The sequence below is a fragment of the Ips typographus genome, linkage group LG2, assembly GCF_016097725.1.
Source record: "Ips typographus isolate SLU linkage group LG2, UJ_Ityp_2.0, whole genome shotgun sequence".
NCBI lineage: Eukaryota > Metazoa > Arthropoda > Insecta > Coleoptera > Curculionidae > Ips > Ips typographus.
This window is the reverse complement of record NC_138423.1, coordinates 9,072,007-9,089,083: the sequence shown is the minus strand read 5'-3', so window position 1 is coordinate 9,089,083 and position 17,077 is coordinate 9,072,007. Positions and strand designations below refer to the sequence as shown.

The 17,077-nt window shown below is 40.7% G+C and overlaps 2 protein-coding genes and 1 long non-coding RNA gene across 10 annotated transcripts in view; 1 reads left to right on the top strand and 2 right to left on the bottom strand.

The window, feature by feature from the left end:
- Nucleotides 1-17,077, top strand: part of LOC145725551 (uncharacterized) — a 62,431-nt gene that overhangs the window by 18,230 nt on the left and 27,124 nt on the right. The window lies entirely within an intron of this gene.
- Nucleotides 4,640-9,255, bottom strand: LOC145725538 (uncharacterized). Its single transcript, XM_081974348.1, has 2 exons — nt 7,763-9,255; nt 4,640-5,424 (listed from the first exon to the last, which is right to left on the bottom strand). Exon 1 carries the CDS (start codon nt 8,938-8,940, stop codon nt 7,960-7,962), a length of 981 nt encoding a protein of 326 aa, XP_081830474.1. The 5' UTR covers nt 8,941-9,255; the 3' UTR covers nt 4,640-5,424; nt 7,763-7,959.
- LOC145725535 (mannosylglucosyl-3-phosphoglycerate phosphatase) overlaps nt 13,720-17,077 on the bottom strand; it is a 29,897-nt gene continuing 26,539 nt past the window's right edge. For all 8 annotated transcript variants that reach the window (XM_081974339.1, XM_081974344.1, XM_081974343.1 and 5 more), the window contains 4 exons: nt 15,672-15,922; nt 15,492-15,619; nt 15,228-15,432; nt 13,720-15,004 (listed from right to left, as the gene is read on the bottom strand). In XM_081974339.1, coding sequence (XP_081830465.1) covers nt 14,918-15,004; nt 15,228-15,432; nt 15,492-15,619; nt 15,672-15,922 — 671 coding nt within the window. In that variant the 3' untranslated portion in view covers nt 13,720-14,917. The remainder of the gene's footprint in view (nt 15,005-15,227; nt 15,433-15,491; nt 15,620-15,671; nt 15,923-17,077) is intronic.

The following is a 17,077-nucleotide window of genomic DNA, read 5'->3' as shown; positions in this document are numbered from 1 at the left end:
AGGATTTCCAAATTTTCTTTGATTGAGCAGTTTTCACATTAGTTTGTTGTTCTTTCCAGGACAAAGGGTTCTAACCAAACTTGCTTTGTCTGGACTTTATTGGGTATAAAAAGCCATATCTATACATATCTGGATCAGGAATGAAGCGTTATTTGATTTTTCACTCACAACTTCTAATCAACTACACGAAAAAATAAAAAAAAAACATACCAGGTGTCCAAGAGCACCCTGGACATAGGAGATTAACATGGGAAAACGGTTTTGATTTTTTTGCGCCTGTACGGTTGATTTGATTGAAAAATCGTAATAATGAAAGTTGTAGTACCTATCACGGACTAGTTTTCTGTATTTTTTTCGGATCTCTAACTTGAGCCCTTTCGTCGTAAAACACGAACAAAAATGAGAAAATTTAAACTTTTGGCCTGCACTGTATAGGCGGTTGTCGGGCAACGGGTAAACATTTCATTGTTGCTGGTACGGTTGCTCGACAACCGCTTATACAGTGCAGGTAAAAAGTTAAAATTTTCGCATTTTTGTTCGTATTTTACGACGAATTGGCTCAAGTTAGAGATCTGAAAAAAATACAGAAAATTAGTCCGTGATAGGTACTACAACTTTCATTAATACGATTTTTCAATCAAATCAACCGTACAGGCGCAAAAAAATCAAAACCGTTTTCCCATGTTAATCTCCTATGTCCAGGGTGCTCTTGGACACCTGGTATTTTCTACTGCATCTGCATAGGTTTGTGTACAAAACGAAAACCGCTAACGCCGCCATTAAAAGTGACATTCTAGGCTTTCTTGTACAGAGGGCGGTGGTTCAATTCTAACTTGAAGGTTACAGGATACAGGATTCATACTTTCATTAATAGTTTAGTATTAATTATCCTTTGTATTACAACACATAAAAAGGTTCATTTCAACATTTTGGAGTGCGCATGCGCTGCGGCAATGTTGTCGTATCTTTAAAGTTTCTCTTTATAGTTATTGTTCAATCATTTTTGTTTTGTTGTTCAATAATTGTTATGGTCAGGTCGCCTATGGATGGCAATTGTCACAAAAAGCGTATGCCTTAGATAACGTTGCAAACAATTATTATATGACAACTGTCGGCTGAAATACGCCTCATATTACTATGTTACCCAAAGTGTCAAAATCGAAAAGTCCTAAGTGTGTAAGGTACGCGTGGATCAACTTGTCGGAGAATTGGAGCACTGCTTAGCAGCAACTTCAACTTTTCAAAGGCCTTGACTTGCGGTGTTTGCCCCCACTTAGCATTCTTCTTGGTCAACGAGGTAAGGAGTTTAGCAACTTGACCAAACCCTTCGATGAAGCGTCGGAACTATGAGCAAGTTTGTAGAAAGCTGAGCAACTGCTTCACGTTAGTTGGTGCAGGCATGTCCATTATGGCGGCTACTTTTGCATTATCCGGGTGAATATCTTCTGGTGATAAAATGTGTCCAAGGTACTTGACTGATTCGAGGCATAAATGGCATTTGGCTCGATTCAATTTCAATTTGAATAAGTTGTAAATACTTGTCGTAGGTCACTGAGATGCTCTGAAAAGGTGGACGATAAAAGTATTAAATCGTCAAGGTAGACTAAGAGAGCTACATCAGTCAGTCCTGATTTGAAACGATCCATTAATCTTTGGAACGTAGAGGAAGCCGTCACAAGGCTAAATGGCATCCTAGTATACCTGAAAGTGCCAAATAGTGTTACAAATCCTGTTTTGTCTCGGTCCGACGATCTGACACTGATTTGATGGTATCCACTTTTCAGATCTAGTGTGGTCATATATTTCGTTTTCAAGGTTAATCAATGATAAGGTCATCAATACGGGGCAGTGGGCATCGGTCTGATCTAGTGACTGCATTTAGCCGCCTGTAATTTACAGTCAGTCGGATTCCTGCATCTTTCTTTGGAATTAGTACGACTGGTGCGGCGTACGGCGACTCACTTTTCTATGGTATCATTTTCTAGTAGTACGTCCAGGTCTTTGCGTAGTTGTTCCTTCTTTTCATTTGACATGCGATATGACGGCTATAGGGGTATCATCTTGTAGTACAATCGTAGTCGGATAAATAAAAGACATTGTTATTCAGGTTTAAAACAAGCTTCATTGATCGAATAAAGTCAGCTCCTAGCAACGTGCGACTATTGACATGGTCAGGTACTGACAAAAACTGTTGGGCCGTTCTGCCATACAGGAACACCGGAACATTAAAAATGAGGGCTTGGACTTTTCTTTTAGCTCCATCAGAGAGAACCATGTCGAGCTCGTTAGCTTCAAAGTAGGGAACTTGTTCTTAAATCATGATTTGAGTAAGCTTACTTCCAGCTATATTGGTAGTAGCACCTGTGTCTAGGTATGCATAACCAGCTTGTTTCAGTATAGAGATTGGTACTAATGGTGAGCAGTTATTTATAGTGAAAGAGATGCATAGAAACCGCTCTACTGCGGCAACAGACTCTTTTGAGACACCATTACTATCCCCAGAACATTTGCAGTTGCTTCTTATAAAGCCTAAGGACCACATCCATAACAAAGAATTTGTGTAGAATTGTTATGTGGTGGTGCACCTGCTGTAGTAGTCATTTTAGGGGTGGTGAACTTAGTGGTTGTCTGCTGAGGCTGTGTATTGGTCGTATCACTATATGTCTGTCTTAATAATACTTAAGCTTTCGACACTCTTCTTTAATGTGACCTGGGTTTTTACAATATGCACACAGTACAGGTTTTTCCTTTACTGTAAAAGTGCGGATATCTTCATGACGACTAACAGTTATGTCAAAAGTCTCCTCTCCTAGCCGCTTGAGTTAAAAGATCTTCAAATGAGGTTACCTTGTCACATGGCACTTTTTTCCTTACACGCCTGTGTAATAAGCCGTAAATCATATAAATTTGAATGGCTTCAGTCAAAGTACTAGTGGGCAACTGAGCAAGAATGGACCAACTAAACTCCTTCCCTCTCTTCACCCTTGTTCCCTCCTGGGACCGTCGTGAGACATTGCATCAGTGGGGGGTGGAATGTCTGTGTTTTGTTTGTAGTTTCTTGTAGTTGCTTATCGTTTGTTGTGCTTTCTTGTAGTTCTTGGGTGTCTATATGTTTTTTGCATTGTTGTGGTTGTCTTATCTTTTCAGTACGTTTTTTTTTTTGGAAAACTGTAAATGCCGCCATTTTGTTTTTATTAGAGAAGAGGTTGGAGCGTAATTACTGACGCTCTATAGTTTTTTCGTGCCTTGGCTAGCGCTTTCTTGAATTCAGCGCACTTTCCTGACCCTGCCGCGTGGCCTGCTTCGTTACAGCATAAACAGAATTCTGCGTTTTTGCAATCTTTGGCGGTGTGATCCGTTTTTCCACATTTGAAGCAATTTTTTGAGTGGTCTTTTCCTGAGCATCTTCCTGTTTCGTGGTCGTAACTCCAGCATTTGTTACATCTGTCTAAAATTATTTGTCTCTTGTGACGCGTTTTTTTTTAAATCCTTCTAATTACCGGCTCTAAGCTCGGGCGCCACCTACTGAGTCGTTACGTGCCAGTAGGAACACGATTGCCTCCGGGCGGCTTTTACACAGTGGAGAACGAAGTTACTGGGTTTGTGAGCTCCGCAAGGATGAGTAAAACAAACTGGTAACAAAACAACTCTCTTTATTCGGGAAAGTTACCAAACGGTGAAACTTAAAACAAATCTAAAACTCCGCACGGTGCAAGAAACTTAAAAAGTACCCCTAAACCTTAAACTCCCGGTCTTATCCTAGCGAGCGCATGCTTAACCTACGGTGCCTATAACTAACGCGGCAATGTTCGGCGGCCGTCTCGCTTTGGTGAGAACTACCTTAAGAAAGAACAGGACGAACGTCTGCACGACACTACGCCACGCTCGGTTCGGGACAGGACCACGTTCGACCATACGCCTAAACGTGTTACGGAGGGGGAAAAATATCATGCGAACTACGCCAACATGACCAGGTAACCCTGCGACCCTTCGCCAACAGGGGGAACAGGAGGGGAACGGATGTGTTCGACCATGCGCCAGAACACAGGGTACAGGAGCGTCGTGCGACATGCGCCTGCACGACTAGGTATCCCTGCGACCCTACGCCAACAGGGGGAACAGGAGGGGAACGGATGTGTTCGACCATACGCCAGAACACAGGGAAAAGGGGCATCATGCGACATGCGCCTACATGATGAGCAAGCCCGGCGACGCTACGCCACCAAGCCACGGTACTTACGGTTACGGACGGACGGAACGGTTCGGTTAGGTAGATCGGAGAGAGTCTTACGAAGGCGGTGCAAGACTGCCGGCTTAGTGCCACGGAGCTTCATTTATACTAATCGCCGGGCCCCCACTACAATGACGCGTCGGTGGTGGGGCCGCCGCCGCACAACACAGGAGCGCCACAGTTCCGATCGGTACGTTGCTCGAGGCTTACCCCCTCCACAATTTCGTCAAACCGCACACAGAAGCGTATTTACAATAATCCACGGTGCACAGTTTCACCCGTTCAGTGGAATTTAGTAACGAATTTAAACGCTTCGTTACACACCCCTCCTTCTTTCGAAAAAAAAAACAGTTACTTGATCGCTGTTTTTTTTCCTAATGCTAAAGAATAAAAGCACCCCGGCTTCCCTTAAAACAACCTTTATTCCAAATATGAAAGTATAACGTAAACACGACGCGGAAAACTAAAATGACGTGAGATACCATAGTAAGGCGGAAAACTAAAGCAACGTGGAGTGCCGCAACAATGCGGAAAACGAACTTAACGTGGCACACCAAAATAATACGGTCAACCAAAGTAACGTGGAACACCACAACAATGCGGAAAATTAACCTAACGTGGCACACTAAAATAATGCGGTCAACTAAAACAACGTGAAACACCACAGCAATGCGGAAAACTAAAACAATGCGGTGACCTAAGCGCTAAATAACGGTAAAAACTTATTTACAAAATGTACAACGGCATGCTAATGCTGAATTCCCGCTAGCGTCGGCATCTCGGATCCGGAGCAGGTACGGCTCAGCCGCCCTGAACTGAGCCGGTGACAGCCGTCGGGTTGGAGGCGGAGGCGGAGAGCAGGCGCAGTTACGGGAGAGGACTCCCAGTCTCCCACAACCTGAACAGAACAGGATGGCGGCGTTCTGCGCTGGGCATCCCTGCCGGCTGTGACCATGCTCCCCGCAACGCCAGCAGGTGTTCGGTCCCACCGGGATGAAGAGGGTAGCCCGACTTAGCCTCGTCCACTCATGCCGGAGTAAAGTAAACGGTACCGGGCCGACTGACTGGTCCGGTATTGTATTCAAGGGATCTTCCCCCTCGACAGCTGGTTTCAAACCTCTAGGCAGGGCGACAGCCAGGACCTCGGCCAACTCCTGAGCCAATTGTTCGGTGGTGTTGGTCATGACGGTTACCTGCGAACAATATACTATAATACCCGGAATACCCCATTCAGCTTGTTTTCACAAAAGCGAGGCGAAACGGTACTAAAACAAACTTTATTCAACGGACGCAAAAAAAATAACAACTAAACGGTATATACTCAACAAAAAAAAAAAAAAAAAAAACAACAAAAAGGACAAGGGGAAAGGGAATTAAGGTTTCGGTAAGGTTACTCGGACCCAACCGCCGCCGGACACGGGGAGCTTTCGGCGCACCCGGCCCTCCACGCCCTGTGGCCTCAATGCCCGTAGGGCCTCGACCACCCATGGCTCCCAACTATCAGGGTTTGGATGGCCCTGGATATAATCCCCCACGGCTGTCGGGGCGGCTGCAGTATCGCCCCTCTCCGGGACCTCGTCCGGGACTGGTTGGTGCGGTGGGGTGTCCGGAATCGGCGACAGCATCCGTGGTATCGGGGATGGCCACCGGATAGGAGACCCTTCCGGAGAGGGCCTCTTGGGAGCTTGTTTTCTGGCCGGTACTGGTCGGGTCGGTACCCGCTGGTAGGTGGCCGTGAGTAGCTTGGCCTCCCGGGCCAGGATTTTCACAGCCCTGGTACGCCTTGCATCCTTCTCGCGCTTCCGGTGCCGGTCTAACACCGGGCGAGCTAACGGGCCAGTGGTCGCTTGTCGTGGCGGAACGGTAAAATCCTTGGGCATCTATAAGGCGTCATACTAAACTTGTAAAATTACGGTTCAGGTAAACAAAATTATAAATCCCAGAACCACTAAACAGAGAGAAAAAAAAAAAAAAAAAAAAAAACAAAAAAAAAAAAAGAAAACATAACGTCGTATTCCTCAAATAACTTAAGTTTAACGGATCGGCGGCGGTCCGGTTTGCCCAAAAAAAAAAAAAAAAACGAAGCGACAGTCAGTATCATGCGAAGCTGGTATGGTATCCGAGGCAACAAACAACAAACAGAACCACTTCCTGGGCTGCCATCCCTTTTGCAACGGAGTTGGAACTCGGGTATACGGTCCATGGACAGCCAGTCAGTTCGGTTCAACGGGTGCCCCTGAAAAACGTTTACACAACCTCGCCTGACTCTCCAAGATGTCCCGGATATCCTCCAGGAGTCACCGACAAAGTCCTCCAAGGTACTCCCATGTACCCTCCAGGAGGTGTACGGTCCGTCGGTTCTCCAAGATATCCCATCTATCCTTACAGGCCCAGTCAGACCTGACCTACCAAGATGCCACGGCGCATCCTCCAGGCACGGTCAGTGGTTTACTTCCGGACCTCACGGAGCTCTAAAAAAAAACAAACTAACGACTTACGCCAGTCTCGGATACCTTTTACAACAGGAAAGGAACCTCTGCCATGTTGGTGGAGACACTTACGGCGGACGGACGGTAGGTTCCTGCAAATAACTGATTAAACTGCCAAAAGACTACAAACTACGAACCGGGTACGATCTGGGCAATGACTAACTACGGACTCTCTAATCCCTCAAACCTTTCGGAGCTCAAGAACTTACTTCGCGTGGTCCCCTTTACTAAAACAGAACAAAAAATGTCCCTGCTCGGGCGCCAAATTTGTGACGCGTTTTTTTTAAAATCCTTCTAATTACCGGCTCTAAGCTCGGGCGCCACCTACTGAGTCGTTACGTGCCAGTAGGAACACGATTGCCTCCGGGCGGCTTTTACACAGTGGAGAACGAAGTTACTGGGTTTGTGAGCTCCGCAAGGATGAGTAAAACAAACTGGTAACAAAACAACTCTCTTTATTCGGGAAAGTTACCAAACGGTGAAACTTAAAACAAATCTAAAACTCCGCACGGTGCAAGAAACTTAAAAAGTACCCCTAAACCTTAAACTCCCGGTCTTATCCTAGCGAGCGCATGCTTAACCTACGGTGCCTATAACTAACGCGGCAATGTTCGGCGGCCGTCTCGCTTTGGTGAGAACTACCTTAAGAAAGAACAGGACGAACGTCTGCACGACACTACGCCACGCTCGGTTCGGGACAGGACCACGTTCGACCATACGCCTAAACGTGTTACGGAGGGGGAAAAATATCATGCGAACTACGCCAACATGACCAGGTAACCCTGCGACCCTTCGCCAACAGGGGGAACAGGAGGGGAACGGATGTGTTCGACCATGCGCCAGAACACAGGGTACAGGAGCGTCGTGCGACATGCGCCTGCACGACTAGGTATCCCTGCGACCCTACGCCAACAGGGGGAACAGGAGGGGAACGGATGTGTTCGACCATACGCCAGAACACAGGGAAAAGGGGCATCATGCGACATGCGCCTACATGATGAGCAAGCCCGGCGACGCTACGCCACCAAGCCACGGTACTTACGGTTACGGACGGACGGAACGGTTCGGTTAGGTAGATCGGAGAGAGTCTTACGAAGGCGGTGCAAGACTGCCGGCTTAGTGCCACGGAGCTTCATTTATACTAATCGCCGGGCCCCCACTACAATGACGCGTCGGTGGTGGGGCCGCCGCCGCACAACACAGGAGCGCCACAGTTCCGATCGGTACGTTGCTCGAGGCTTACCCCCTCCACAATTTCGTCAAACCGCACACAGAAGCGTATTTACAATAATCCACGGTGCACAGTTTCACCCGTTCAGTGGAATTTAGTAACGAATTTAAACGCTTCGTTACACTCTCCAGGGAACATCTTACAAGTCCAATTCTCATCCAATTTTGAGCCAGTAGTTTGTCTGCAATTTTCTCTTCAGCTGTGAAGGTTGCGGCTTGGGTACCATTGGCATTTGGTCTTAATGCGCTCAGCTTGTAGCTGCCTTCGCTTAGTCTTCCTGTTTCGTTTTCGATTGCTTCAATAACGTCCTCGCTGTTTGTGTCAATGTCCATTCCCCTGATGTGTATTGACACCTTGTTTGCGTTTCTGGTACTTATTCTAACTTTTGTGTCGTCGTTTATTATTTTACTTATGTGTTTCTTTAGAGCGGTCATGGCTTCGTTGTCGTTATTAATTGTGGTTATGATTAGTTTCCCATCCTTGGCGGTTTTTACGGACTTTATTATATCTGCTTCATCTGTGTTTTTAACTGCGGTTTTCATTTCGTTTACAATTCTTCTATGATCATCTTTGTTTTTGTCTACGATTAATGCGTAGCTTATTGGTAGGTTTTTAGTTTTTGGTTTGTTTATATTCTTTTTTGAGTCAGTTATTTTTTCCATGTATTTGTTTGTTGTGAAAATATTGATTTTTGTGTCGCAGTTGTAAAAGATTGCTTCGAGCATCTTCCTGAAGAGGTGAATGTTGTATTCTTCTATGTGGTGAACTGCAATCCGTTTTTCAGTCGCAGTTTCTACTCTTAGTTTTTTGAGGTTGGTCCAAAGGTCTTCTTTAGTGTTGGCTGTTATTTTAACTATTTTTTGGTTGGATGTTGGTATTTCTGCGTTTGATTTAATGCTAATTGAGTGTTCTATTACTTCAAAAGGGCCCTGGCACTCTTTTAGTTCTGGGTATCTTGCTTTGAACTGTTTTTGTATGCTTGTTTCCATGTCAGGGTCTTCCGGATTTATGATGACAACTTTAACAGTGGCTGATTCTGTTTCTAGTGGGTTTCCCGTTGTTATTTCCGTATTCTTGTATAATGTTTGTGTCCAGGTTTTAGTTTCTATTTGTTCGAAGTCTTGAATATATTTGCATTCTGGTAATGTGAGCACATTATTTCTAATCCAGTTCTTTATGCTCTCTCGGTTGAAGTTTTCCGCTACTCTTTTCAGTCTGGTTCCTATTTCTTTTATTTCTTTTTTAGTATTATTATTTTCTGAGATTACTTTGTCTAAGTCCTTTACGTATTTCACTAAACTGTATAGTTTCCTTGATTTCCAACACTACGGAGTTTTGTTTTCTTTTGGCTGCTCTTGTTTCACTTCCTTGTCCGCTTATTGATGTGTCTGCTAGTTTTCTTTTCCTGTCTCCATCTGTATACGTACGTAGATCGTCCTGTGTGAGGTCGAAAACGGCGTTGTTTTTGTTTAGTGCCAGATTGTCTGGTAGTGAGTTTTTGCGCTTATGAGGCGGTATTATTTCTGACGTGTTTGCAGAAAAGTTCATCTTTTTTGTAGTTTGGAATGATAATAAATATAAAGGGGATGTTGTTGTGCTCGGTGTTTTTTTGGGCATTGGTCTCCACGGGGGCAGCTCCTCAGAGTCAGACGTCAAAGAGCGATTTGCGCCAGAAGTTTGTTGGCTTTTCCCAGAATCCATACTGTTCTTCTCTGCCCGGATGGATTTCCAATTTATGTCCGTGCAGTTTGTCCCTGCCCAGGTTATTGCCACTAACGCACCGTCAGTAGGTCACCAGGCAACCAGGTACCAGACGCGGCGTCAGCAGGAAAATCACCAAACTCGGTTCGGCAAATGCTGGCTGATTAGAAATTTTTGCACCCCAACAGGGAAGAAGTAAAAGGCCTGAGTTGCCTCGGATCCTTTTTCAGTCTCTCCCGCGGTCTAATTGTCTAATTGTCTATATTATACCTGTATTGTTTTTGCTATTTTTCACTGGTTTACCACTTACACAGCGTATTTTCGCGGAGCACCACTAAAACACGTCCGGTTCGCACGGCGTGCCTGGCGGAACTCGAAGCCAGCCTAACCTAACCTAACCTAAACTAACCTAACCTAACCTAACCTAACTTAACCTCACCTAACCTAACTTAATCTAACCTAATCTAACCTAATCTAACCTAATCTAACCTAACCTAACCTAACCTAACCTAACCTAACCTAACCTAACCTAACCTAACCTAACCTAACCTAACCTAACCTAACCTAACCTAGTCTAACCTAACCTAACCTACATCCTGACATAACCTACATCCGACATCTGACAATCGATTGTATAGCTGCTAAAAGTTCTTTAGAACGTAGAAGATAGGGACTTCTTTGAGACTAGGGAGGAAAGTGCAACTTTTGCACCCAAGAACAATTTTGTTGTTTGAAGCGTTGTGTTGAAACAGCAGTTTACTCCAGAGTTGCGCATCTAACTTTTTCTACAATCAATGTTATGTTTTACGAAAAAAAGCAGCAGTTAAATAGGTACTATGTTCATAGCTGGCTGAAAAAGAAGGTGTTGTTACAAAAAATATGTTTGTCAATTTGTCAACAAAAATGACAAACTGTCTTTAGACAGTGGGACTTTTACTGGTGGCACTTTTCCTCCACCCTCTTCTGGCACTATACAAATTCGCGAAGAACAGCAAGGTTTTCGAAAAAACAGCATCCATTGATGCTATTTTCATTGTGAAGCAAATAATAACAATCTCTAGAGTTCAATAAACCAGCGTATCGTATATGTGCTTTGCATCATTGAAATAATGCGAGAAAAGGAAGTGAACCAGATATTCATAAAACTAATATACGAGATCAATAACCACTGTCGGACTAGTATAAAAGTAGGACATCTATTAACTGAAGAAGTGCCAATAGGCACAATAATAAGACAAGGTGACTCACTTAGCCCATTTATATTCGACATGATTAGGGAGAAAATTGTCGGAGATCTACCTAAAAGGGCAGGATACAAAATGGGGAACACTTACTTCAACGTCTTCATGTTAATGGTTATTTGTAACACCTTTTTTTGTTACAAAGTTTTACTTTATTAATACAATTACCAAATTAAAATAGTTGTAGTTATAGTTGTATGTTAGTACATTAAAGTCTATGTCAATTCTGAATGGTGATTCCGGGGCCCGATGGATGGTCGCCGCAAAACTCCTGAGCTGGCAATATTTCATACGGTCAAACATGCATAGTCAGGTGAAAGGACACACATAACTACGTTGTCTACTACGCAGATGATGCGGTGCTCATTGCGGATTCTGAAACCCACCTTCAGAGATTACTTTACTCCTCTAGTCAATCAGCAAAACAATTAAATATGGTCAGTAACACAGACAAAACCAAATGTCTCGTATCATGAAAAGAGCCAACAAGATGCAAACTGGAGATTGACCAGAAAATTGTAGAACAAGTAAATCAGTTCAAATATACTTAGGAGCTGAGATAACAAGTTATGGAAACCTACAGAATGAAGTCAGAGAACAAACTATGAAGGTGTCTCGAATATCAGGATGCCTAAGAGACATTGTATGGAAAAACAAATACCTCAACATAAACATATATGTATGCAGCCGAAACAAGACCAGACATCGAAACATTACAAATGATGCGAACGGTTGAAATGAAAATAATAAGAAGTATACACGGAAAACACTACACGACAGAATCAGAAGCGAAGACCTTAGACAACAGAGTGAAATACATGACATAGGAAAATAAGTAAGACCCAGAAGAAGATACTGCAATAAACACGTAAACAGAATGGAAGACTTGTAAAAATCGCAAAAACAAACAATCCTGTCGGAAAACGAACCCAAAGCAGACCTCCAAAATGCTGGAAAGAGTGCTGGACATCAACGTCCGAAGAGGCATAATAGGACAAAACAGGCATTAGCCATATTAGACAGAAATAGAAATTAGAAATTAGAATTAAATTTAGACAGCCATATTAGAAAGAAAGAAGAAGAATTTTTCCTCCCTAGCGAGGAAAATACTTTCAGTCTCTCTGGTGGCGTAAAAGTGTGAAAGTGATATTTTCATCCCTCAAACGAGGGAGAAAAATTTAATTTTCTATATTGGTATAATAAAAAGACGAAATTTAATAAAATATTGTATAAAACACGTCATTTAAACCTGTTTATTCACTCGGGACTTTTGCCGCTCGCTACGCTCCCTGGGCCTAACTGTTCTTTTCGTGAATGAACAATGGTTTTAAGTCACTTGTATTAATAAATATTCAATGACCGAGATTTCCTAATGTAAAGCTCGAAAAACGGACAAATACAATACAAATATCTTCCTCAGCCAGCCAAAGCAGTGATGCAAATTTTCAGCAGGTTTACAATATATACATGGAAATAAAACCTCAACAATATGGGAAACAAGTTTTTTTAATTGCGTTTTTCAATAATAAGCCACCAGTGGCCATAACTATACCCAACAAAATCAATCTATATTTATTAGAAGCAGAGTGTATTTATAACTTTTTGCGTTTATATTGGCATCACTGGGGGCTTAAGTGCTTATAAATAACTCTGTACATTGTCATCGTCTTTATAATACTATGGGCCCGTTTCAAGATAAGAGATAGGTACTTCCTCTGGTGATCAGTTTTGTAAACAGTTTCGGGCATTCAGCTGTTATTTCTCCGTTTGTTTACATTGATTTTGGTTAGGAATTTGGCACTGGTTTCATGAATATGAAGTGCCAGTGTCACATTATTTATAATATTGGGTTAGGAATGGGTTGCCCGATTTTAGTTCAACTGGCGCTGCGATCTTAACTTGAAACGCCAATAGCAGAAGCAAACGCAAACTAGTATTTTTTTAATACAATTAAAAATTTTTCTGAACTTATACAGTCTTTAAAAACATATGACGTGCTATCTTAGACAATATTTTAATATTACCTACAAATTTTATGTCATAAATAAATAATAAATAACATAAATTGTTTTTAAACGTGTTATACGTGTTTGTTGTTGTTTGGGTTCAAATATTCAATTTTTTAAAGGGATATTTGGACCACCCCCTGACCTCCTAATCACAGAAACAGTCCAGAGGCTCTAATTCCTTAAAGCAGGAAACGGAATTCTCAAGAGAAGTGCTTATAGAATGTGCAAAAGAGTTGACAATGGCAGGATGTCACATTCTGCATATCTTTCTCTTGACCACTCCCTTCCCTCGTTTCAAGAATACACGTTCTGTACCGTATCATCTTGGGAGGATCATACATGCATTCTAAGTGGGCTTTTATAGCAAAGTAGCATGCCACGTGGAAGCAGGAAGCATGCCACTTATTTTAAAACCTATGTAAATTAATCTTCTCTTTCATACCGGAGTAGCAACATGCAATGCTATTCCGATATGAAACCGACCGTTAATTTATATAGGTTTTACAATAAGTAGCATGCTTTCTGCTTCCAGGCAGCATATGTCGCACGTGGCATGCTACTTTGGTGTGAAAGCTTACTAAAATTTATAAATATTACGCACTGTACAGGGTGGTACAGAGCAAACTAGCTAGAGCAGTATTTAACGTGGTGTGAAAAACTGCAGTTCTCTATCTCTGCTGTAACACGAGATATCAGGAAGAAATCGTTAAAAAATGGCCTTTTTACGTTTGTAAACATTACATTACTGATTAAATGAGATTACTATATGTTTAAAACGCGGTGGTTATAATGGCAGTAATTAGTACACACAACTCCGTTTCGTTTACTATTGAATATTTATTTAAAAACCATGACTTCAGTAGCTAGCATAGAAACTAAGTGAAAAATGATCAAAATGTAATATTTCTTGTTTATTTTTTCAACTTTTGCAGCGCGCTTAATATACCCTTGCTATTATTACTCCTCATTATAAGATAATTTCATACACTTTTAATTAAATTATATTTGTAGTCCGCATAAAATGACAATATTATATGTTTTGTGCCAAATTTTGTGGTAACTAAATTTGTGCATATTTTCGTCATCGAACTAAATTTTTTCTACTGTTTTTTTTATTTATTTAGTAGACCGTCAACCGAGCCGTCAGCTGTACAGAACGATTTAGAAAAGTATTTGTTGCTAAGTTTATTGTGATATTCTAAAAGTACTGGCAGGTTGATGCACTAGTATAATAGTTATTTACGTACAAGTAGGATATGAATGTTATTAACGCACGCATGTGAAAATTTGCACGACGAGGCCGCAGGCCAAGTCGTGTAATCACACAGTGCGTTAATAACATATCCTACGTGTTACGTACAACATTTTATCTACAACGATTATTATTTTAATGATTAATAAAAAAATAAAAATAAATAAAAAGAATATAAAAAAAATAAAAATATTTCCAGCAACTTGTTAGGCGTGTCAACATCTGGCATTAATTTATCCAATTGTAAAAAGTTTACTATTAATATTTATCCTAATAATAATTGAGTTTTCATGTAATTGTATGTCATGTTTTTTAATTAAAAAAAATCTAACTAAAAGTTACTTTTAATATTAATATTAACAAGAAGCAAGATAGTGGAGGCAACAGAACTCCAGATGTACAAATAAATTGTTCACCGATTATTAACGCACTAGTGCGGTAATAAAGGTCATTATGACACTGAAAATAGTGCGAAATTACGATATTATGTAACTGTTGTAGATAAAAACATCATACACACTGGATTCGCCACACACGAACTTGAAAACAGAAAGGAAAACTTATCTACTAAGTTTATATGAATTATCGGTAAAATGCCTTTCAAATTGACAAGAGGCGTATTGTTTATAGTATTTACAAGAACGAGTATATTTTATCTATATAATTGTAACGAGTTATTAGTATTAAGGCTCACTGTACAGAATTGACGCGTGATTAAAAAATACTGTTTTGTACTAAAATGAGAATATTGCAATCAGTTGTTTTAATTCTGGGGTGAACTTTCGTCCACTTCCTCTATAATAGAATCCTGTTCGAACCTTTGTCTTTGCACCATCAGCTCGTAGAATTTCTGAAAATTAAGTAAAACTAAGTGTAGTTTACAACAGCACATTTATTAAAATAGAAAAAGGCACTAAAGCAAACAACACAAATAAAAAATGGAATCAACACACAATGTTAAAAACTAAAAGATAATAAAAAACATATTAATACTGCAAAACAACAAACGGTTAAAAATAATAAAAAAACAGCAAGTAAAACAAACTATTAGTTCAAACTTTTCCATTCTTTACCTCGTCACTATTTATCACAATAATTCGCTGATCGATCTTTGGTATTAACTGGCAACTTTCCTGCTCTAAATCATCCAATGAGGCTCTTCTGGTTAGTTTTGCGTGGTGTACATTGTTGAACGATGGTGTTTCCACTGTGCTCGCTCTTCTCAAAGGAGGAGGCCCATCCAGTTCGGCTCCATCCAGCATTTTCACTAAACTATGCCTAAAAAATAATCAATCAATCGGTTTTTCTCGGTACAAAACATTTAATAACATTATTACCTTCTAGAGAGGGTAACTAAACTTTGTCGATGTTTCGACTGTTTTTTCGTTTTACCCAGTCTCATATTAATTGCCTGAAAGTGATTTTGGATCGCTAAACCCAGTTCAGGGCACTCCCCTTCAAAAACCTAAAGCAAGACCAATAAAAAAGCTGGGGTCTTGGACCTTATGAAAACTTACCAACACTTCAGCGTCTCTAAGCATCACGTAACCGTCACAGCCATTGTGCAAGTAGTTTTTGGTGGCTAGTCGATAATACTGATCCAACTTTAAATATTCGTCCCCAATACGAACGAGGGCGGGGTCCACTCGTTGCCTCGGGGGTTTATTTGGCTGAAAGGCAAAACTAACCCCAGCAACTTGAGGAAACCTGCCTTCCAGCTTTGGATACGTACTGACACCATTTTCTAAGGCTTCTAGAACTTGCTGACCTAACAAGAGATAAGTATTAGCTATTGTGGTAATATGATAAGTTGGTGGTTTTTGGCAACAAGACCAGGAGAACAATTCTAAAAATTTAGCGTCATCTAAATATATACAGGGTGTTTCAGAATAAGTATTACAAATTTGAAGCCCATGTCCGAAATGCAAAAATAGCAAAAAATGTTGTATAGATCAAATTCATTTCTCAGAGCTTTAGTTTTCGAGAAGCAGGATGTTAAAGTTGTGCGAAAAATTAACATTACTACACTGATGGACAAAATTAGCTCACCGTCTGCATATTTCTTTATTTATTTTTGTAAAAAATAATTTTTAGTTCATTATATTTTAGTCAAAAGCTGAATAAGAATAAGAAAAATTTAAATCAAACCCTTGCTCCCTCTTATAAAAAGCAAATGTAAAAAACTGACCATTAACCATTTAGAAAAAGCAAAAAGTTTTTTCATTTTCAGTCTTTGAACTTTTCAACCATGTGGTATTGCCTAACTGAGAACAAAAGGTCACATAAGCAAACCTTTCAAAACTTGACAATTTAACTAATGTTTAGACTACCGTCTTGCTGACAAATTCACTATTTTAATGAAATATCTAAGAAACGGTGCAATATAGGGAAGTATTAACATTAATTACTGTGTGTTCCTTCAAACTGATCTGGCAATATGGCAAAGTTCAAAATATTTTAGATAGAGAGTTTGGGCCCAACCTAGGTTACACTCCAAATTTCAACAAAAAATGTTGCGTCGTTCTCTAGATACTTCTAATATACCATCAGCGTGAATTTATACATCCACCCTTTATACATACAGTCTGTCCCAAATTCGATGCTCACCATTGGGATCTCAGTTATTATTGAAGTAACAAAAATGTTATAATTAGAAAGATTTTAAAGAATTATATGGCTAATTCAAATCTTTTTTGAAAAATATTCTATTATTTTTTGTTTTCAAGATATTTCGAAAAAACTGAACAGTGATGATTTCTTACATGGCCATTATTTTGCAAACTATTTATTGGACAGCCGATAAACTTCGACATTGTTAGGGCATTTTGTTCTGGAGAATAATTTGATTGTCCCAAAAATGTTCTATCGTTATTTGTTTTTGAGGTTAGGACATTAACTTTTGTTTTACTTATGGAAGCCATAT